This window comes from Jaculus jaculus, chromosome 8, assembly GCF_020740685.1.
Source record: "Jaculus jaculus isolate mJacJac1 chromosome 8, mJacJac1.mat.Y.cur, whole genome shotgun sequence".
Taxonomy (NCBI): Eukaryota; Metazoa; Chordata; class Mammalia; order Rodentia; family Dipodidae; genus Jaculus; species Jaculus jaculus.
This window is the reverse complement of record NC_059109.1, coordinates 108,408,336-108,426,987: the sequence shown is the minus strand read 5'-3', so window position 1 is coordinate 108,426,987 and position 18,652 is coordinate 108,408,336. Positions and strand designations below refer to the sequence as shown.

The 18,652-nt window shown below is 47.2% G+C and overlaps 1 protein-coding gene across 1 annotated transcript; it reads left to right on the top strand.

The window, feature by feature from the left end:
* Positions 1-4,888: 4,888 nt before the first annotated feature.
* LOC101593845 (60S ribosomal protein L22-like) lies at positions 4,889-5,302 on the top strand. Its single transcript, XM_012951026.2, has one exon. It carries the CDS (start codon positions 4,889-4,891, stop codon positions 5,300-5,302), a length of 414 nt encoding a protein of 137 aa, XP_012806480.2.
* The last annotated feature ends 13,350 nt before the right edge of the window (positions 5,303-18,652 follow it).

Genomic DNA, 18,652 nt, shown 5'->3' with positions numbered 1-18,652 from the left:
TGTGTTCTGAGAAGTTGTGCAGGGTTGCTTTGCATAGAAATGAACTGGTATGAGCAGAGAGATGTCACAGAAAGAAAAATCTTTGGTTGAACTGTTGCCCATTGAGCTGCAATTGAGAGATTACAACCTTTGAGACTGGGCTAGCTGACCTGCACTGGGGCAATAGGAAGAATGTTGACTCTTTTGAAGGGGCCTGAGTGCTCAAGGAGTGTCCTGTTCTTCAAAGTCAGCTTTTTTCCCTCCTGGATTAACAAATTGGCACCCTACCTGGTATTGTAGAGTATTAGAAATACAGGAAAGAGAGGGTCATTGAGTTTGCAACACAATCTTGTGTTTTGGAAATGGCCATGGGCAGTGTGAAGCAGGTTTGCTGGTTGCCTGCATGGAGACCCAATGGGGCCATGAGGATGAACCGTGGCTTGCAGTGGAGACCCAGTGGAGATGCCGGGACCATGAGATGGCTGCCAAGGAGCTGCCGGCCTGAGGAAGTTTTCCAGGACTGTGAGTAGCCTAGCTGGAGGGGCAGAAATGGAATTCCAGAGACTAGTTGCTGGTTAGAATTATTGGACCTGGAGGTTTGTCATTGATTAGAGTTGTTGGACTTGGAGCTCCAGAGTTTGGTGTTTGCCCTGGTTGTTTTAAATCTTGTATTGGTTGAATATTTCTTGGCTGTGCCCAATGCCATCTTTTGCAGTGTGAATGTTTATTCTGTGCCATTATGTGGTTTTTGGGGGATTTTTGGTTTTGGTATTTGGCTAAATTTAAAGACCTTGGATTATGTGGGGATATATGAACATCATTGGAATTGATTAAAAACTATAAGGACTTTTAAAGTTGGACTGAATATATTGCAGTTTACATCATGTATGTTTATCAGTTTATGGTGGCCAGGGGTGGAATGTGGTGGTTTGATTCAGGTGTCCCCTATAAACTTAGCTGTTCTGAATGCTAGGTTCCCAGCTGATGGAGATTCGGGAACTAAGGCCTCATGGAGGCAGTGTATTGTTGGGGGCCGGCTTATCGGTGTTATAGCCAGTTTCCCCATGCCAGTGTTTGGCACACTCTCCTGTTGCTATGGTCCACCTTATGTGGGCCAGGGGGTGATGTCCACCCTCTGCTCATGCTGTTGCTTTCCCCTGCCATTGTGGAGCTTCCTCTCAAGCCTGTAAGCCAAAATAAACCTCTTTTCCCATAAGCTGCTCTTGGTTGGGTGATTTCCACCAGCAGTGCGAACCTGACTGCAACAGTGGCTCTCACCTATAATCCCAGCATTTAAGAGGCTCAATTAGGAGGATTCTCACTGTGAATTCAAAGTCAGTCTGGGATAGAATAAGACTGTGCCTTCAAAAAAAGGGGCTGGAGGGATGGCTTAGCAGTTAAGGCGCTTGCCTGCAAAGCCAACAGATCCAGGTACGATTCCCCAAGACCCATGTAAGCCAGAAGCACAAGGTGGCACATGAGTCTGGAGTTCATTTGCAGTGGCTGGAGGTACAATGGCACACCCATTCTCTCTCTCTCTCTCTGCTTCTTTCTTTCTGTTAAATACATATAAATAAAACATTTAAAAAAATAAAGACTGAGACTGTAGCTCAGTTAGAATACTTGCCTAGTATGCATGAAGCCCTGGGTCCTATCCCCAGCACAGCATAAAACTGGGTGTGGTAGCTCACACTTGAGAGGTGAAGGCAGGAGAAGCAAAAGTTCACAGTCATCCTCAGCCACCAAGTTCAAGGCCAGTTGGGGATATATGGAACAAACCAACCAAAAGAGGCCTGGTGGTACACACCTATGATCCTAAATACTTGGAAGATAGAAGCAAGAGGATCCCAATTCAAGGCCTGGGCTACACAGCTCATTCAAGGCCAGCCTAGTTAACTTAGACACTTCCAGAAAGAAAAAGTCAGGCATGGTGATGCACGACGTTAGTCCTAGCACTCAGGAGGCTGAGGTAGGAGGATGACCATAAGTTCAAGGCCAGCCTGGGCCTACAGAGTGAGTTCCAGGTCAGCCTGGGCTAAAGTGAGACCTGACCTCAAAAACACCAAAAAGGGCTGGGTGTGGTGGTGTATGTCTTTAATCCCAGCACTTGGGAGGCAGAGGTAGGAGGATCACTATGAATTCAAGGCCACCCTCTGACTACATAGTGATTTCCAGGTGAGCCTGGGGTAGAGTGAGAACCTATATCAAAAAACAAAAACAAGCCAGGCGTGGTGGCACACACCTTTAATCCCATCACTCGGGAGGCAGAGGTAGGAGGATCGCCATGAGTTCGAGGTCACCCTGAGACTCCATAGTGAATTCTTGAATTCTAGGTCAGCCTGGGCTAGAGTGAGACCCTACCTTGAAAAACAAACAAAACAAACAAAAAAAACAAACAAAAACCTAAAAAAAACCAAAAACATCAAAAAGGAAGCTGGAGAGATAGCTCAGCAGTTAAAGGCACTTGCTTGCAAAGCCTAATGACCAGAATTCAATTCCCCAGTATCCACATAAAGCCAGATGCACAAAGTGGTGCATGCATCTGGAGTTTGCAGCAGCTGGAGGCCCTGGCATGCCTATTCTGTCTGACTGTCTCTCTTTGTTCTCTCTCTCCCTCTCTCTTCTCATCTCTCTCTCTATTTTCTTGTCTCTGTCTCTCTATCTCTCGTCTCTCTCTCTCCTCATCTCTCTCTCTCTCTCTCTCCTCGTCTCTCTCTGCTTGCAAATAATTAAAAAATTTTTATTTTATTTTTTTATTTTTAATTTTTATTAGCATTTCCCATGATTATAAAAAAATCCCATGTTAATTCCCTCCCTCCCCTCCACACTTTCTCCTTTGAAATTCCATTCTCCATCATATTACCTCCCCATCACAATCATTGTACTTACATATATACAATATCAACCTATTAAATATCCTCCTCCCTTCCTTTCTCTTCCCTTTATGTCTCCTTTTTAACTTACTGGCCTCTGCTGCTAAGTATTTTCATTCTTTTAATATTTTTTGTTCATTTTTATTTATTTATTTGAGAGTGACAGAGAGAGGGAGAGAAAGAGACAGTGGAGGGGAGGGAGCTAGGGATGTAGGCCAGTTGTGGAGCACCTGGCTAGCATATGAGAGGACTGGAGTTCCATCCTCAACTCTGGGAAAGGGGAGAAAGAGAAAAGGAGAAAAAAGTATGTGCTGCCATCTTCCTGCATGGCTGTCCCATTTTATACTCTCCTTAGCAGGGAGGAGAGTTATTTGTTCCACACCCTCCCCAGCCAATGGCATTGTCAGGGTTTTTACTGTTAACCATCGCCATTCTCCTGGGTGAATGCTGGTGTCCCATTGTGGTTAATGTGAATCTGCCTGGTGTGAGCTGGGGAATTTTCAGAGAGACATCAAGAATCCTCTGCCCAGGCAAGCTATGTAACCCCCCTCCCCGCCTTAGTGCCACCTGTGGCAAGCTGTCCCTAGACCCAGTAAGACTGACAGGTGGTGGGCATCACTTGGGACATGCTCTTCAGACTTGTCTGGAGGGGTGAAGTTTGCTGTCCAGGTATGTAGGGTGGCCTCTTGAGGTGCCCTTCCTTGTTGGACAGGCTGGCAGGAAGGACTAAAGAGAGAGCCCCACCAAACCCAAGAGGTGAAGCCAGAGTGCCCACAGTCCTGGGAAGGAGGAGAGAGGTGTGGGGAAACACTGAAAGGGTCAGAGAGTGGTCCATCCAGCCTGAGGGTTGTGACTGTCAGTTTTCTGCTCTGCTCTGCTTGGCCGTTCCCTGCCCACATGGCTATCGAGTCCTGGCATCATGTGGATGCCTCTCTGTCTCCTGCCAGCTCTCATTGACCCCGGCTGCTGACCCTCCCTGACCTGTTTGGTTCCTGTGGAGTCAAAGACATGAGAAGGCCCACCAGCATTGGCCCGGTGTCCACCTGCACACTGTCGCCTCTCCAAGCCTCTCCGCCTTAGTTCCATGCCCAGCCTAGCACCTGGGAGGCTGCTGTAAAGTGTTGTGGGACACTGGCTTTTGCTGGCCTGTGGAGCTCCGCAGGAAGAGTGCTGGGCTTGGAGCTCCCTTCAGATGAACAGACATCTGGAGGTAGGGGAGCCCGGGGGGAAACTGCCACCACTGCCCCAGTGGGAAACTTAAGAGAGCAGCAGCTGAGGTGGCACAGTGGACTGTCCCGCATGGAACAACATGTCAGCAGCTCCTGGAGGCCTGGCGGCTGTGGTTATAGCTGCCTGGGGAGAGGGCGAGAGCCCCACAGGCTGGCTATGGTGGGCATTTGGCTCACAAGTTGCAAGCAGAGCACCAAGTTGCCTAAAGGACATAAGGGGGTGAGGAGATGGCTCCGCACCAAAAGGTACTTGCTTACAAAGCCAGGTGTCTCAGGATCAACTCCGTAGCACCCACACGAAGCTGCTACAAAGTGACACATGTGCCTGGCATTCATTTGTAGCAAACCCTGGCACATCCATATATACACATGCAGGAAAAGAACCAGGCGTGGTGGTGCACGCCTTTAATCCCAGCACTCAGGAGGCAGAGGTGGGAGGATCGCTGTGAGTTCAAGGCCACTCTGAGACTACATAGTGAATTCCAGGTCAGCCTGGGCTAGAGTGAGACACTACCCTGAAAAACCAAAACCAAAAAAGAAAAGGGCCTGGGGCTGGAGAGATGGCTCAGAGGTTAAGGCACTTGCTTGCAAAGCCTGATGGCCCAGGTTTGATTCCCAATACTCATGTAAAGCCAGATACACAAAGTGGCACATGCATCTGGAATTCATTTACAGTGGCAGGAGGCCCTTGTACATCCATACTCATTCTCTCTTTCTGTCTGCCTGTCTTTCTTCTCTCTCTCAAATAAATTAAAGTATTTTAAAACAAAAACCAATAGACGGGCTCCTTTCACCCCTGTTGCTGCCATGGTGCCTGTGAAAAAGCTTGTGACGAAGGGGGGCAAGACAAGGAAGCAGGCTCTGAAGTTTACCCTCGACTGCACCCGCCCTGTAGAAGATGGAATCATGGATGCTGCCAGTTTCATGCAGTTCCTCCAGGAGAGAATCAAGGTGAACGGAAAGGCTGGGAACCTTGGTGGAGGGGCTGTAACCATGGACAGGAGCAAGGGCAAGATCACTGTAACTTCCAAGGTGCCTTTTTCCAAAAGGTATTTGAAATATCTCACCAAAAAATATTTGAAGAATAACCTTCATGATTGGCTACTCATAGTTGCTAACAGCAAAGAGAGTTGCGAGTTGCATTACTTCCAGGTTAACCAGGATGAAGAGGAGGAAGATGAGGTCTGGAATATTTTGTATGAATTCATGAATAAATCTTAGGAACAAAAAAATAAATAAAAAGCAAAAGAGCCAGGAGACCAGCAGGTACAGGGTGAATGAGGAGACAGTGGGGAAAAGGTGGGAATGACAGAGGGAAGCATAGGCTGCCCAAGTCCTGTGAGGCTCTCTGCATGCATATGTTCACCTTCCCTTTGTACCCACCTGATTGCCACAAAGAGCTGCATCAGAGTGCTTTGGACCCCTCCCCCACAGCCCACCCTAGGGTTCATGGGTGCTGCTATCTCACTGCCTAGATGCTGTGGTCCTAGAGCTTCACAGAGTAGCATCCATGAGGATGTGGTCTTCTGAGACAGATGTCTCATGGCCATGTGAATATGCCACAGCGTGTGTAACCACTTCAGGGTTCAGGAAAACTTGCAGTTTCCAGGTTGGGACTGAATAGGGCTCTTAGGAATGTTTTTGCACAGGCCTTTGGGTGGACATAGGTATTCATTTCACTTCAGCATTTTCTTTGGAGTAGAATTGTGGGGTCACAAGTAGGGGGTTGTTTAGCTTTTGTGAACACTGCCAGTTTCTCAAGTGTTTGTGTGTAAGAAGTTTTGTTGATGTCGAAACTAAAGAAGCTTAGGTGGACACAGGGTCATTGTCAGGACTGAAGCCGGGACAACCCAGTGATAGTACTGGGTACAATCCAATAAATGTCAGGCCATTTTATAGGAGTCCCAGTGTTATCAGAAGAAAACCCAAATCTTTCTTTCTTTTCTTTCTCCTTTTTTTTTTGAGGTAGGGTCTCACTCCAGCTCAGGCTGACCTAGAATTCATTCTGTATTCTCAGGGTGGCCTTGAACTCACAGCAATCCTCCTACCTCAGCCTCCCGATTGCTGGGATTAAAGGTGTGCACCACCATGGCTGGCCTTAAATATTTCTTGCTCTCAGTTGACTCTGTCTAGGGTGTGGTGGGGCACACCTTTAAACCCAGCACATAGGAGGCAGAGGTAGTGGATCATTGTGAGTTCAATGCCAGCCTGGGACCACACAGTGAGTTCCGAGTCAGTCTGGGTTAGAGTGAGACCCTACAAGGAATAATGGCACTCACCTATGACTCCAGCCTTCAGAAGATTTTGAGTATAAGGCCAGCCCGGGCTACCTGACAAAACCTTATATCAGAAAGCTCAGCAGTAGAACACTTGCCTAACATGTGCAGGGCCCTGGGTTCAATACCTGCCACTGGGGGAAAATCACTGGTTTTGGAGGAAACAAAACTGTATATTACAAGTTTCCCACTAGCTTTGCTGTAAGAACACCTGGAAAAGTAGGTTATAATGATGCTCGTTGCCTAGACTGCTATTCACGGACTTGAAAGCCACTCTTGCTGACTCTTCACTGGAGCCTGCTGATGTTTCATAGCACTCTCTCGCACTCTCTTCTCTCTCCATGAATACGTGTGTGGGAGTGAGACACACATGGCGTGTTTGTGGCAGCACAGTCGTATTGGTGTGGGCACATGTGCATGGACAGGTGCACGTGAAACACGCACGTGGAGGCCAGTGTTGACTGTCTTCCTCAATTGTTCGCCACTTTCTTATTTATATATTTTATTTTTATTTATTGATTTGAGAGAGACAAAGAGAGGAAGGGTGGGAGGAATGGGCATGTTAGGGCCTCCAAGGAACTCCAAATGTATGAGCCCTCTTGTGCATCTAGCGTACGTGGTTCCTGGAGATTTGAACCTAGGTCCTTTGGCTTTATAGGCAAGTGCCATCTCCCTAGCTCTCCACCTGCTCTTTTCAGAACAGGGTCTCTCACTGAACCTGGAGCTCCTGGATTTGGTTAGACTAACCAGCCAGTAAGCATCAGGTGTCCTCCTCTCTCTGCCTTGCCTTCCCCACACTGGGATTACAGGTGCACATCCCCAGGCCCGACCTTTTTTGACATGTGTGCTGGAGATCCACGTTCAGGTCCCCATGCTGGTGCAGCAAGCACTTGATGCAGAGCTGCCCCGCAGTTCTCCCTGTCCTCTGTGTGTATGCACACGCATATGTACATCCTCTGTGTGTGTATGCACACGTATATGTACATCCTCTGTGTGTGTATGCACACGCATATGTACATCCTCTGTGTGTACGCACACGCATATGTACATCCTCTGTGTGTGTATGCACAGGCATATGTACATCCTCTGTGTGTGTATGCACAAGCATATACATCCTCTGTGTGTGTATGCACACGTATATGTACATCCTCTGTGTGTGTATGCACACGCATATGTACATCCTCTGTGTGTGTATGCACACGCATATGTACATCCTCTGTGTATGTATGCACACGTATATGTACATCCTCTGTGTGTGTATGCACATGCATATGTACATCCTCTGTGTGTGTATGCACAGGCATATGTACATCCTCTGTGTGTGTATGCACAAGCATATACATCCTCTGTGTGTGTATGCACACGTATATGTACATCCTCTGTGTGTGTATGCACACGTATATGTACATCCTCTGTGTGTGTATGCACAAGCATATACATCCTCTGTGTGTGTATGCACACGTATATGTACATCCTCTGTGTTTGTATGCACACGTATATGTACATCCTCTGTGTATGTATGCACAAGCATATACATCCTCTGTGTGTGTATGCACATGTATATGTACATCCTCTGTGTGTGTATGCACAAGCATATACATCCTCTGTGTGTATGCACATGTATATGTACATCCTGTGTATGTATGCACACGCATGTGTACATCCCCTGTGTGTGTATGCACACGTATATGTACATCCTCCGTGTGTGTATGCACACACATATGTACAACCTCTGTGTGTATGCACACGCATATGTACAACCTGTGTGTGTGTATGGACCTGTATATATGTACTGCCTAGTTAGGCTCAGGTTCTCTGTACCCTGACAAGCAGACTGAGGTTGGAAGTGAAACCAGCACAGGTAGGAAGTAAGGGCAAGCCGAGGAAGAGGTGGAGATAGAGGGCTTTCTATCAAAGATGTACGAGAGTCGTGCATGGTCATGAGGGCGCACCATGAAGGCTGTCAGAATATCAGACACCAATGGGCCCCGGGTGGTGGCAGGGCTGCCAGGATGATGTCCGTGTCCAGAGTGTGGGTCCCCACACTAGAGAACACCAGGAAGCCCAGCTGGGCTCCAGGGCATTCTGCAGGCTCAGAAGGTCCCTGTCCCATGTAGACAGAATCTAAGTTAGCTACAGAGTTGCTGTGTGAGAGACAGCAAGGTGCGACTCCAACGCCAGGACCTACAGGTTGGAACCAGGAGATCCTGGCTGTGGGAAGGGATGGGGCAATGCTGAGTCACGGTCAGGCTTAGTGTGGGGTGGGGGAGGAGATGCTGGCAGGAGGTGCTGGTGTGGCCCTAGCCCATCCTTAGCTTGCAGTTACTGAACTCATTTCTATTCCTTCATCCAGCCAGGGATGATCAAATGTGAGAAATAAAGTCCTATAGTGAGTCTCAGGAGATATTAGTTGATAAACAGAAAACAAATGGTATTTTATTCATTTGTAGAGTGGCAGACCTGGTGCCCAGAAACGGTATTGATTGTCCTTAATGGTCCAGGGATCAGCTTGCTTGGTCACTGAAATGTCTGGGAGATGTCTGGGAAATGTCTGAATCAGGTTCCTATTCAGCCCACAAGGAACTGGCTCTCGCTCCCTACTGTGCGGAACATAGTGATTTGGTTTGGATGTAAAATGGTCCCCACAGCCTCATGTGTTTGAACACTCGATCCCCAGCTGATGGGTCTGTTTGGGGAGGTTGTGGAAACTTCTCCAGGAGGTAGACCTTAGCTACAAAAAGTAGATATCTGAGGGGATAGGCCTTGAGGTTTATAACCTGCCCCACCTCCTGTTCTCATATTCTCTCTCTCTCTCTCTCTCTCTCTCTCTCTCTCTGTCCACCCAGATGGAAGCAAGCACCGGCCCCTTGCCACAGTTGTGAGCTCCTCCTGCCACTATGCTTTCCTCCCTTGAGTTCTTGTCTGGTCACAATGATGAGAAAAGTAATCCACACAGAGTGTTTAGTGATTCTTCAAAGCCCTCTCCTAGTTCTCCTGGGGCTAAAACTTCCTGTCTAGCTCTTGGGTCTTAAGGTACCTGCAAGTATGGGCCCAGGATTCAAGGGCCTGTTAGAAACACAGAGGCCAGCTGGGTGTAGCGGTGTACACCTTTATTCCCCACACCGAGGGACTGTGGGACAGCACTGGGGTAGGAGGATCACTATGACTTTGAGGCCACCCTGAGACTAATTCCAGATTAGCCTGGGAGAGAGCAAGACCCCACCTCTAAACTCTACTCCAGTCTTGCTTAGTTGGAACAGGCTTTCAGACAAGACTCCTGGGTGATCCTTGTGTCCTGTTGAAATGTTAGAAGTTCTGCCTGGGGGATCCTGCAGAACTGTGACAGTGCAGACTGTGTCTGGAGAACTGCCCCTGCCTGGCGCTGCTTCTGATGGAACAGACTCCAGGTGGCTTGAAGACTGTAGGCACCACTCCGGTGTCCTTGTGGGGCTCTTGTACTGCAAGCCTGCTATGAGCCCTCTGGCATCTCTCAGTGTCCTAACTGCCCTGCTGTGGATAAGAGGTGGGAAGTGGCTGGATCTAGGTAGCATAAACAAGTGTCCTTATTCCTCCAGAACCTTGTAAGCATATAGTTTCAGCTCAGCAGTCAGCTCCTGGACACACTTGCTGGCCAAGGTACCTCTCCAGGTGCATCACCATCCATTTCACATCAGTTCAGGCCATGTGGAGAGAGCAAGGCTCTCAGCGTGTGCTTAATGCATACTGCACAGACTGGACAGCTTAACAACCAGGCCAGCCTGTGGTCAGAACTTTCAGCTTGATGCAAGAAGATTATTTATTTTTATTTTTCAAGGGAGAGTCTCACTGTAGCCCAGCAGGTATAACACCGAGAACCTCAGTACCCACGTGCCAATTTTACCTTGTGCAGATCTTGCAACAGCAGGCAGTGGTGGCAGCAGTCAGGCATGTGGTTCACCCTTGGGCCAGCTGTGTGCTCTGCCTCTTGCATGCTTCCAGAATCTCCAGTCTACAGTTAAAGCAGAGGGTCCAGGTTAACACTAATACCATGGGCATCAACAAATCTCTAGGGCTTGTCCAACTTGACATTACCTCAACCTACTCCACACTGTGGGAAATGCATGTCTTGGAAAGCAGACAATTGGTCCACGGCCCCGGGGTTGTGAGCAACTTGCTATCTGTGAGCGTGTCTGCCATCTTATCCCTCACTATCAAAGCAGGAGGGGCCGCGGGGATGTCCTGAGCTTTAGAACTGTCTCTCCAGCTCTAAGGAAGCAGGAGCCCTTGGGCCCACAATGCACTTGTAGATATCCTGCTGTGACAGTGTGCTGCCCATGCGCCACTGACACCCACATGCCTTGAGCCTCACACTGAAGAAATCCATACAGAATTCCTATGAGAACCAGTCCCACCTTGGGTTAGAAAGGCTGCTTCATCAAAGATTCCCAAGTTTATACAATAAAAAATGTCCTGGAGGTTCTCATAAAAACTTGGAATTGAAACCTAGGACATTGGGAAATTTTAATCTCTTTTTGGAAGACCATTTTCTCGGCACGAGTGGGTATGATGTGGGTCGTGATATGTATAGTGTATGCATGTGTGTGTGTAGATGCATGCCCCCTGTGTACACGTGTGCAGACGTCAGAGAGAACATCAGGGGTCCTCTTTAGTCACTGTTCCACATTATCTCCTTGAGGCACAGTCTTTCTTTGAACCAAGAGCTGCCATTTTTGGTCAGACAAGCTGACCAGTGAGGCCAATCTCTGTTTCCAAGAGGACTGGGATGACAGATATGCATGGCCATACTAGGCCTTTTATGTGGGTGTGAAGATCAGACTCATGCTTTCATAGCAAGTGTTCTTAGCTACTGAGCCATGTATCGACTCCAGAAGATCATTTATTTTTATTTTTCAAGGGAGAGTCTCACTCTAGCCCAGGCTGATCTGGAATGCACTCTATAGTTCCAGGTTGGCTTCAAACTCACAGCAATTCTCCTACCTCTGCCTCATGAGTGCTGGAATTTAAGGCATGCACCATCACTCTTGGCTCAGAAGATCTTTTTTTTTAATTATTAAGTTATATTTATTAAAAGAAGTAGAGCCAAGGAAAGGCACCCATGTGGCTAGAGAACCCATGTGGATGGCCTGGCGGGGCGGGGAAAGCTTGAAAGAAAAGAAAAAAGTTGAAGGAGCTCCTGCCATGTTGGGAGATGGAGTGGATAAAAACCCATGTGGAGAGTAAGGGCTAGGGGGCCCTCCTGGCTGGGCCTGGGCCCAGCCAAGAGAAAAACTCACCCACAGCTGGAAGTTCCCAAGTGATCAGAGAGAGATCAGAAGACCATTAAAAAAAACAAACAAACAAATTTGGGCTGGAGAGATGACTTAGCAATTAAGCACTTGCCTGTGAAGCCTGAGGACCCCAGTTCGAGGCTCGATTCCCCAGGACCCACGTTAGCCAGATGCATAAGGGGCGCATACGTCTGGAGTTCATTTGCAGTGGCTAGAGGTCCTGGTGTGCCCATACTCTCTCCCTCTCTCTATCTACCTCTTTCTCTCTCTGTCACTCTCAAATAAATAAATAAATTTTATTTATTTAAGAGACAGAGAGGAAGGCAAGATAGAGAGAATGGGCATGCCAGGGCCTCTAGACATAACAACTCCACATGCATGCACCACCTTGTGCATCTGGCTTACGTGGGTACTGGGGAATCAAACCTGGACAGCTTAGGCTTCACAGGCAAGTGCCTTAACCACTAAGCCCCCTCTTTTTTTTTTTTTTTTTTTGAGGTAGGGTCTCACTCTAGCCCAGGCAGACTTGGTACTCACTCTAGTCCTAGGCTGGCCCCAAATTTGTGGTGAGCCTCCTACCTCTGCCTCTTAAAGGCTGAGATTAAAGGTGTGCACCACCACGCCCATCAGAAGACCATTTTTCAAAAAATTTTTCTTTATTTATTTAATTTTGGTTTTTCAAGGTAGAGGCCTCACTCTAGCTCAGACTGACCTGGAATTCACTCTGTATTCTCAGGGTGGCCTTGAACTCAGGGGACCCTCCTACCTCTGCCTCCCGAGTGCTGGGATTCAAGGCATGAGTCACCATACCTGTCACCTCTATTTTTAAAGAGCCCTTTCCCTTTTAGCTACTTATGTCGTCTGTGGAGTGACCCACAGAGCCTGTGGGAATACCCTGTTTACCTTCAGTCTTTGCTCAAAAGTTCTAGTGTGTGCTCTGCGCATGTGTGGCAGCTGGTGGAGAGGGACTTTCTTTTCCTCCACCCCTGCCCCCCACTCTGGACTCGGGATTTTTCAAACAGTAACACTTTAAAAAGCATTCATGTCACCAGGAATATGTGTACCCCAGAGGAGGGAGTGCACTCAGGCCACAGGGTCACTGTAGCTGGTCATTGACAATTACTAACCTCTCAAAAATAACACATTTGGGGGCTGGAGAGATGGCTTAGCGGTTAAGCGCTTGCCTGTGAAGCCTAAGGACCCTGGTTCGAGGCTCAGTTCCCCAGGTCCCACGTTAGCCAGATGCACAAGGGGGCGCACGCGTCTGGAGTTCGTTTGCAGAGGCTGGAAGCCCTGGCGCGCCCATTCTCTCTCTGTCTCCCTCTATCTGTCTTTCTCTCTGTGTCAGTCGCTCTCAAATAAATAAATAAATAAATTTAAAAAAAAAATAACACATTTGGCATTTGCTTCCTCTTCCATAAAGGCCTGGACTGTAGTCCTTTGCCAGCACTTAACTGACCAGCACAGAGAGCCAGCAACGTTGCCGGGACCCCGGGGAGTTTCAGTGCTTTATGCCCGATCTTCACTCCAGGCGGACGCTGCCTCAGTCATCATTCATGACTCATTCAGCCAGCGTTCATGGACCCCCTGCAATCAGTGTGAAACTCCTCAGGTCCTTGAGCTGAGCCTAGCAAACCACATCCACTTCCTTCCTCCCACAGCACCACATTCCACACACAGGACTTCCTTTCATCTTTGTTTTTGAGGTAGGGAACCTGCTATCGATGAATTGTAACTTTTAAAAAATATTTTTATTTATTTATTTGCAATCAGAGAGAGGCAGAGAGAAAAGAATGGGTGTACCAGGGCCTCCAGCTGCTGTAAATTAACTCTAGATTCAGGTGCCACTTAGTGTATCTGGCTTTACATGGGTACTGGGGAATCAAACCCTGGTTGTTAGGCTTTGCAGGCATGGGCCTTAACTGCTGAGCCATCTCTCTATTCCCTTAAGTGTTTTTTTATTTTATTTTTTTCCCCAGGATGGCCTTGAACTCATGGCAATTCTCCTACCTCTGCCTTCCAACTGCTGGAATTAATGGCATGCACCACCATGAATGGCAAAAAGATTTTTTAAAATTTTTGTTTATTTATTTGCAAGGAGAGAGGACTAGCATTTTAAAAATATTAAATTAAATTAATTTATTTATTTAAGAGCATGAAAGAAGCAGAGAGAAAGAGAAAGAGAGAGAGAGAATGGTGTGCCAGGGCTTCCAGCCACTGCCAAGAAACTCCAGATGGATGCACCACCTTGTGCATCTGGCTTATGTGGGTCCTCGGGAATTGAACCGAGGTCTTTTGGCTTTGCAGGCAAGTGACTTAACTACTAAGCCATCTCTCCAACCCAATACTTTTTATTTATTTATTTGATAGAGAGAGAGAGAATGGGTGCACCAGAGCCTTCAGCCACTGCAAATGAACTCCAGGAGCATATGCCACCTTGTTTATTTGAAAGACAGAGAAGCAGAGAGATGGGTGCAACAGGGTCTTTTGCTGCTGCTAACAAACTCCAGACACATGCAACACCGTGCATCTGGCTTTTTGTGGGTATTGGGGAATCAAACCTGGGCTATCAGGCTTTGTAAGCAAGTGCCTTTGATGGCTAAGCCATCTCTCAGCCCTTAATAAATAACCATTTAAATGAGCTTTCAATGTAATATATTATTTCCAACACACAGAATAACTGATTATTGTAGTAAGTGACTTTTAATCAACAACCAACCTGTGAGTGTGTGTGTGAGTGTGTGTGTGTGTGTGTGTGTGTGTGTGTGTGTGAGAGAGAGAGAGAGAGAGAGAAAGAAAGGTGTTGGGATGGAGCTGAGAGCCTTCTGCCCTCTACTACTGAGCTATATCTCTAGTCCCAAAGGTCAGTTTGTCATTCCTTCTACTTTCTTCTTCTTTTTTTTCAAAGTAGGGTCTCAATCTAGCCCAGGCTGATCTGGAATTCACTATATAGTCTCAGGCTGGCCTCGAACTCACAGAAATCCTCCTACCTCAGTCTCCCCAGAGCTGAGATGAATGGCATGTGCTACCATGCCCAGCTCTCATTTCTTCTTAATAAATGGATTTTTAAAACATGGTCTTGGGCTGGAGAGATGCCTTAGTGGTTCTGGCACTTGCCTGCAAAGCTGAAGGTCCCAGGTTCAATTCCCCAGGACCCACATAAGCCAGATGCACAAGAGAGTGCACACATCTGGAATTCATTTGCAGAGGCAGGAGGCCCTGGCATGCCCATTCTCTCTCTATCTGCCTATCTCTCTCTCAAACAAAAATAAACACGTATAAAAACATGGTCTTCCACAAAAGAGATTATAAAGAATATGTCATAGATGGAGAGATGGCTTAGCAGTTACGGAGCTTATCTGTAAAGCCAAATGACCCAAGTTTGATTCCCCAGTACCCATGTAATCCAGATGCATAAGGTGGCACATGCATCTGGAGTTCATTTGCAGTGGCTGGAGGTCCTGGTGTGCCCATTCATATATTCATTTTCTCTCTCTTTCTCTCCCTCTTCCTCTCCCCCTCTCTCAAATAAATAGGGAAAAAAGTATTTATAAAGAATGTGTTAGTCTGTGATGGGGGTTCCACTGACCTATGATCGTGCCTCCCTCCTGAGGTGATCAGATGCCCTGGTGCTCACAGTTCTGAATCCAATTCCCAGAAGAGTCCCTTTTTCTTGGAGAAGCAAGTCTGCTCTTCAGCATTATGGACAGTAAAAACAGAGCCTGGCTTATCTCCATTTTGTGTTTGTAGCTTGAAAGTGGTGTTGAAATGACAGATGAGGGCTAGATTCTGACTCTCCATCTCTGGACTGACCTCTTGGTTCTTGTTTATGTAGCAGAGGAAAAGTCTGTTTTTAAAAATTATTTATGCATTTACCAGAGAAAGAGAGAGAGAAAGGGAAAGACTGTGGGCATGCCAGATGAACTCCAGATGTATGTGCCACTTTGTGCGTCTGGCTTTATAAGGGTACTAGGCTGGCAGGCTTTGCAAACAAGTGCCTTTAACTGCTGAGCCATTTCTCCACCCCCTAGGGAAGGTCTTCTTCTCAATTCATGTGAAGTTGCAGCATATCCCTAGCTGATTGGTCCTTTGTCTTGTATAGCATATCAGGTAAGGAGGTGGGAGGATGGAGTGTAGCTCAGTGGTAGAATGGTTGCCTCAAATCATGTGTGAAGTGCTGGGTTCTCACCCTCTGGCACCAGAGAGAGAGAGAGAGGGAGGAGAGGGTAAGAGGGAGGGAGGGGGAGGGAGAGAGGGAGGAAGGAAGGAAGGAAGAAAAAGAGGAGGAGGGAGGAATAAAGCAAGAAAGGGCTGGAGAGATGGCTTAGTGATTAAGGTGCTTGCCTGCAAAGCCACAAGGACCTCAGTTCGATTCCTCCAGACCCACATAAGCCAGATGCACAAGGTGGTGCATGCATCTGGAGTTCATTTGCAGTGGCTGGAGGCCCTGATGCACCCATTCTCTCTCTCATTCTGCCTCTTTCCTTCTCTCAAATAAATAAATAAAAATAACAGTATTTTAAAAAAAGAAAGAGAAAGCAGACATGAAAATGTGAAAGAATGGCTTAGCAGTTAAAGCGCTTGCCCATAAAGCCCACGTTCGATTTCCCAGGACCCATGTAAGCCAGATGGCAGGGTGGCGCATGTGTCTGGAGTTTGTTTACAGTAGTTGGAGGCCCTGGAGAACCCATTCTCTTTCCTGCTCACTCTCTCTCTGCCTCTTTCTCTCTGTCAAATAAATAAATAAATAAATATGAAATATTTATTTAAATTGATGTTCAAGCTGTTACTTTACTAGAATCACATTTTAATCTTTATATTCTCATCATGTTTTTTCTGAACGACAAAATTACAAATTACTAAATGTGAAAACAAAGGCAGACTGCCACATGTAGCGCCTCATTTGGATGTGTCTGGAGTCTTGGAAGCTTGACTACCTTATGTTCTCCTACAAATGGACCTTGCGAGCTGGTTCGGAGGTTCTAGGAGGGGAGCACAGCTACTCGTATACCCTTGACTGAAGACCGGTCCTCCTCTATTCAGGGAAGGTCGTTCTCTTCGGGAGGGACGCACATGGAGCGATGAGGGAGGAAGGGGACACCCGCCTAGCCAGCCAGATCAGCCGAATCAACCCTGGTGATCAATGGGGTGACAGATGCTGCAGCCAGATCGCCCTCACATCCAATATGAAATATTTTTAAAAAAGAAAAGAAAAAGTAAAGTGAGTTTCTTACAGAAGAGACGCATAGTAAGCTTCAAGCAGATACATTTTCATTTTCTTGGGAAGGGTTTGAATATTCAGGTTTTTTATGGGGGGGAGGAAAATTGCAGTGCACACATGCCACTTTGTACTCTGCTCAAAATGGACTTGACCTTGTGTTATGGCTTCTCACCTGGGGACTGTGCTAATGCATTACAGTGAGGCTGAATCCACAGTGGAGTAGTAGCCACAAGGCAGAGCGACAAAAGAAAGCCTTGAGGGGGGAGGTATTATGATATAACATAATAACATGCATGAAAATTGCCCTCTCCATTGCTCTCTACCTTCTTTTTGTTTTTGTTTTTCAAGGTAGGGTCTCACTCTAGCCCAGGCTGACATGGAATTCACTATGTAGTCTCGGGGTGGCCTCGAACTCACAGTGATCCTACTACCTCACCTCCCAAGTGCTGGGATTAAAGGCGTGCACCACCATGCCCGGCTGGTTTGCTTTTTTTGAGTACTAAGGATATGAACTCATGCTCATGTGACACTTTTATCCAGTGAGCCACCTCCCCAGCCCCCAGGTTTCAAGTATAACCCTCCATCACTGCAGAAAACATCTTTGAACTACTTATTTGGTTTGAGGTCAGTCTGCAGATGTAACTGGATTGACCTCAACCAGTGCTGGGATTACAGGCCTGTGCTAGCTTGCTAGCTCAACTGTTTTTTTTTTTGTTTTTTTTTTTTAAGGTAGGGTCTCACTCTAGCACAGCCACATAGTGTGTCCTGGAATTCACTATGTAATCTCAGGCTGGCCTCAAACTCACAATGATCCTCCTACCTCAGCTTCCCGAGTGCTGGGATTAAAGGTGTGCACCACCTCAACTGTTTTTATCTTTTAAAGCTTTCCTTGTAATCTGCTCCCCAGAGGTGTACAAGTATCACGGGTCACAGTCACTTGTGACTTCTCCTGAATTGCCAGGCCTCTCTCAGAGAGACTACACCAGCTTCTAGCCAAGCTGGACCCACATGGCCTCGCCATCAGTAACTGAAATTTGATCTTGTTGATCTTGTTGGCTTCAGAATTCCAGAGCAGAGAAAGGGGAGTAGGGGCATCCCAATTTATTGTCCAGTCTACAGCTGGAAGGGGGTCTGGGTAAGGTAATTTTGGAAGGATCACCCCAGGAAAAAAGACTACATCTAGGTTTTTGTTTTTCTTTTCTTCCAGTGCTGGGGATGGAATCGAGGGTCTCACTGTGCTAGGCACATACTCTATTTTGGGGCTGCATTCCAGCCCAGCACCTGGGCTTTCAGGGCATCTCCTGTGAACCTCTTTACCTCAGTGACATTCAGGAACCTCTACAGCCCCATCAGCAGGAACACAAGGAGCAAACAACATCAGATTTGCTTACCCACTGTATGAAGGGAGCCACCCACGAACAAAGGAAAGGCAAAGTTTTTAGGGGCCTGGGAGAGTTTACAGCAAGCAACACAATGCGGAGGGCAAGCAGATCTCATCTGCTGTGAGAGCTGGCCTTGAGTCTCTGGGGAGGCAGAGCTGAGTAGCTTAGGAAGCTGCTTGGGTGGAGGAGGTAGCATCTTTTGCCAGAGAGGGTTCCTTCTTCCTGCTCAGGATCAAAGGGCTCTGTGCCTGCTGGTCTGTGGTTTAGGGACAGGGCTTCTCAGTGATATGATGGTCACTCAGAGGAGGTGGTGGCCTCATCATGCTCTTGGAGAAAATAGTATGCCCTTTTTACTTGCTGCTGGTTTTTTTGTCTGCATCAGATTTGCAGTTTCTCAACACATTTTTATTTTCTTAGGTGGTATT

Bases quoted from the DNA above. Each gene is read 5' to 3' on its own strand.
- LOC101593845 (XM_012951026.2), top strand. From the start codon at position 4,889: ATGGTGCCTGTGAAAAAGCTTGTGACGAAGGGGGGCAAGACAAGGAAG.